The sequence below is a fragment of the Hyalella azteca genome, unplaced genomic scaffold (genome assembly GCF_000764305.2).
Source record: "Hyalella azteca isolate HAZT.00-mixed unplaced genomic scaffold, Hazt_2.0.2 contig16862, whole genome shotgun sequence".
Taxonomy (NCBI): Eukaryota; Metazoa; Arthropoda; class Malacostraca; order Amphipoda; family Hyalellidae; genus Hyalella; species Hyalella azteca.
This window is the reverse complement of record NW_025946669.1, coordinates 1-4,209: the sequence shown is the minus strand read 5'-3', so window position 1 is coordinate 4,209 and position 4,209 is coordinate 1. Positions and strand designations below refer to the sequence as shown.

The window sequence follows — 4,209 nt, the reverse complement described above, 5'->3', positions numbered from 1 at the left end:
GAGTAGGCTTGCATGGCTATTTATNGGTTTATAGCCGTGGCCCCTGGTGTTGGTTCTTGTTTCAAATTCTAGTAATCCTTCTGGGACCTTGTATAAAACGTAGGTATACATGTATACTTCAAAAAATTAGATCAGTACTCACTGCAGTGGGTGACAGAGAGCGCATTTTCTCGTCCGTCCGTAAGTGAAGTCACGGACGGACAGACATGACGAGCACAATAGCGCCTTTTTTCCATAAATGAGAAAATGCGGTCATGAGGTCACCACACAGACGTCGATAACAGAGGCTTGGATGCTTCATAATCTTTAATCTTTCTTCATAAGACTTGCCTTTCAATCCCGGGATTATCCGTGTTGCGCGTTTTTGAACGCACTCGACTGAATTTTTGTCCGCTTTTAGTTTTGGTGACCACACGACGTTTCCAAACTCTAGGTTCGGGCGCACTACAGCAACAAACAACTGCTTCATCGCTTCTGCATCTAGGAACTCGAAAGAGCGTCTGATCAGTCCAAGTCGTTTATTGGCTTTATTAACTTGCCCTTCAATATGCTTAGAAATTTTTAGCTCATTGTCGACATTAACTCCCAAATCTTTTTCCACTGTCGACTTCGACATCATCACTCTGTCGTTGCAGTCGTGTCTTCTCATACTGTAATCTTGCTGTTCATTATTCTTGCCAAGGCGGATTACTTTGCCTTTGTCAGCATTAAAACGCAACTGACACTTATCAACCCAGTCAACTAGCCTGTCAACCTCACGACACAAATGATATAAAAAGCATCTGAAAGAATTTATCTCCAGAATGTAAAAATAATTATTGAGTAGATCGCCTGTTTGGTGTTTACGTCACGTGTTCTTTCCGAGGAAAATGTTTCATACCGCCCAATGACCTCATCAACTAATGGCTTTTGGATGACAGATCAGAACTGGCATTTACAATATCTGAAATTTAATTTAATATATAATGGAATTTAATGCAATAACTGTTTCAGCGTTTATTAGGCCGTAGGCCTGTCGCCGATTCTCACACATCACAGAACTCTCACAGCTTGTTGCGGTCTCGAACTCGCAACTAGCAGCCTCAATTTTGCTTTGCCTAACCGCCCGGCCTCCTCACCGAGTCTGACCAGAAACTGTGGCAGGTTGCTGGAATCAAACCCACGCCTCTCTGCTCCAATCCCGGGACTGTAACCTCTGGACCACCCTGCACACTCTGCCCGCCATGAACCACTAGACCCACTCTGCCCGTCATGAACCACTAGACCCACTCTGCACCGCCATGAAACACTAGACCCACTCTGCAACGCCATGAGCCGCTAGACCCACTCTGCACCGCTATGGGCGGCGTGCCACAAGGAAGCATTCTAGGGCCTGTTTTATTCGTTGCGTTTATAAACGATCTGCCAGAAGCTGCGTCTAGCGTGTGCTCGATGTATGATGACGACACAAAAATTTATAATACAGTGATGAATACGTCGCAAAAAGTACAGTTACAAGGTGATCTTTACAGGCTGGTTGACTGGGCTGATAAGTGGCAGCTGCGTTTTAAGTCACGAAAAATTCAAGAATCGGCAACAGGCCATGGGCCTATTTCTTCAGTGCCGACACTTCTATTCTATTCACTATTCTATTCTAACACAGACAAACAACAATGAGATTAACATTTACCAGGCGACCAATGACCGTCCAGACCAGCGGACCATCAAGTACACTTAGCAGTTGCTCAGCCGGTTTGCTTGAAAATTGCGAAAACTCGGATTAGCTACTACGTGCAAAGGGCATGGGCTCAGATCTGAAGCAGCAGTAAAGTTCCAATAAAAACCTAAGAAGAAAGCTCAGATTGTACGCTATTCAGGCTCACTACAATAAGCACTAGTTAACAATGTTTTTGTCGAAAAAAGTCGTTATTCCTCTCCAATGTAGAGTAAGTTGTGTTCCAAAGTTATTAGAATAGAATAAAAATTTTAGCAAATACCTAGCTTTGAAGCAATAGGCCCATGGCCTGTTGCTGAAACCATTTTATTGAGAAACAATGTGTTTTTTATGTTGGTTTTTCCTTAGTAAGTTAATTTCCCAGTCTTTCAATTTTCCCTAATCTCTCACTCTTGTATTATTACTATAATTAGGTACTATTAGTTTTTAAAGTAAAACCATATCAATAATTTTTCCACATGCCATCACATAGTATACTAATTTCTACCTTTAATTTCACTGTTCATTGCTGAGTGCAGGGTCCAGAAGGTGGAAGCAGCGTCGCCAATATATGGGTTTTTAAGCCCAATGCATTGCCAACCTTTTTCAAGATGCATCGCCGGGTAATTTTTAATGAAAAGCCATTTAGGCTACGCTGAGTAATGACCAGGGTGCAGAGGGTGGAATGGTGGATGCAGCGTTGTCAATATAGGCTATGGATGGGCTTTTAAGCCCTAAGCGTTGCCAGGTAATTTGGTATTGTTGCAGATTAACTACATCCAAAAAAAGGGTGTTTTTTTTTTAATTATATGTTTTTTGGGGTGTAGATTACGAATCTGAAATCCATTTTTGGCGGTCGGCATCGGAAAACCGATTTTTTTCAATAATACCGATCACACGTAGCGCACGACATCTTGAATGAAACTTACCNGATCTTCTGAAGGCGTAAATTTTGCTACTGAAGCGTTGCCAAAGATCTTGCAATATTCATCCACTCTCTGCACAGTGGCCCATCAGCAAGCATGAAAAACATCTACCTTTAGGGCCACGAAAAGAGAATTCCTGCCATTTCCAGAACTGTGAGATTCCTGCCAGATGAATTACCTCCTATCTAATTGTTAACAAAAGTGCACAATCAAGCCACAATTATTAAAATTTGTATTAAAAATTCGTCACGTTGGAGCCCCCAAGATTTCAGAAATAAGTAGGAAAATTCTTATCCTGCCCATCAGCAATTCAGCACTTTTGTTAAGAATTTGATGGGAGGTAATTCATCCAACTGAAATTTTGCATTTCCAAAAATGGTCAGAAATCTTAATTTGCAGCTCAGAAAGTATGTGTATAATGTATTCATTGGCTGTTGCTGCTGAAATCTTGTTGCTTCAAAGTCCAAAGTGACATTTTTTTGACAAGTTTGGAATTTCTGGAATGGCAGCTTTTTAATTATTAGCACTAATCATGAACATGCAATTTTATGTACAAATATGTAGGAAATAATTTATTAAGCAATTTAAGCCACAGCTTCATTTTTATCCCTTAATTATAAATGGAAATTTGTAACATACCATCAAATGGGGGCTATAAGGGACAGTTTTGAGCATTTTTTTGGTAATAACTTTTTAACATGGAACATTTCATAAACAAATTTTGGCTCATTTTAAAGCTCTTTGCAAGGGCTATTAAATGGCATCTCTAAAAGAATTCCATATGCTATTTGTAAGGTGCCAGACGCAAAATAAAAGCCTCCTGAATTAACCCTGGAAATAGGGTAATAAGAGACACCTGAAATAAAACTCAATTTTAAAACGTTTGAAGCATGTGGAGTGTAGTACTCTGCTACTCATCCATTACTAACAGTACTCTGAAGTCCTCCTCTTCCTTTGTAGATGATGGAGATGATGTAGATGTAGAATAAATGACATTTTCTGAGATTTAGTTTGCCCGTCTCAATTTACCCGGCGCCGTCCCTTAATACCTGTTTGATGGTATGTGTCCTGGGTGTCTATTTTAATTATAATACACATGCAGTGGACCTTGTGACAGAATTAGTCTAAGCTTTAGATTTATACATCAAGTTTGACAAACCAGACTAAGGAAAGTACGGATTTGTTGTCATTATGTAATTAACAAGAAAATTTTCTTAATTGATAATTTGATAGTCACCATCATTTGTGATTTAATATAAAATTTTATTCCTCCAAACTTTTGACATACCAGTATATAGGTACTGCAGAAAAGAATTTTTCACTACCATTGGTCTCGATGCTCTGCTGACATTGTAGAAATTTGAAGTTTTCAATATAACTATATAATATTTGTTAAAAAGATTATAATATTTCTATGAAATTTACTGCTTGTCCTGACAAGAGTATTTTTCCAGATCTTGAAATGCATCGGCCAGGCTGGGTTCTCCACAAGCTCCAGGAGAGACGTCAAGTTCTATGAAGATGCTGAGGAGGCCGTCAAGGATATCCCCGATGGCTCCAAGCTCCTTGTTGGAGGTACTCTACTAACTT

At 39.7% G+C, this 4,209-nt stretch overlaps 1 protein-coding gene across 1 annotated transcript; it reads left to right on the top strand.

The window, feature by feature from the left end:
* Positions 1-1,687: 1,687 nt before the first annotated feature.
* On the top strand, positions 1,688-4,194 carry LOC108676500 (succinyl-CoA:3-ketoacid coenzyme A transferase 1, mitochondrial-like; the record flags this gene model as incomplete). Its single annotated transcript, XM_047885073.1, is given in 2 exon segments — positions 1,688-1,925; positions 4,074-4,194. Coding segments are annotated over 2 exon segments (163 nt in total), but the record flags the coding sequence as incomplete, so codon positions are not given.
* Between the last annotated feature and the right edge of the window lie 15 nt (positions 4,195-4,209).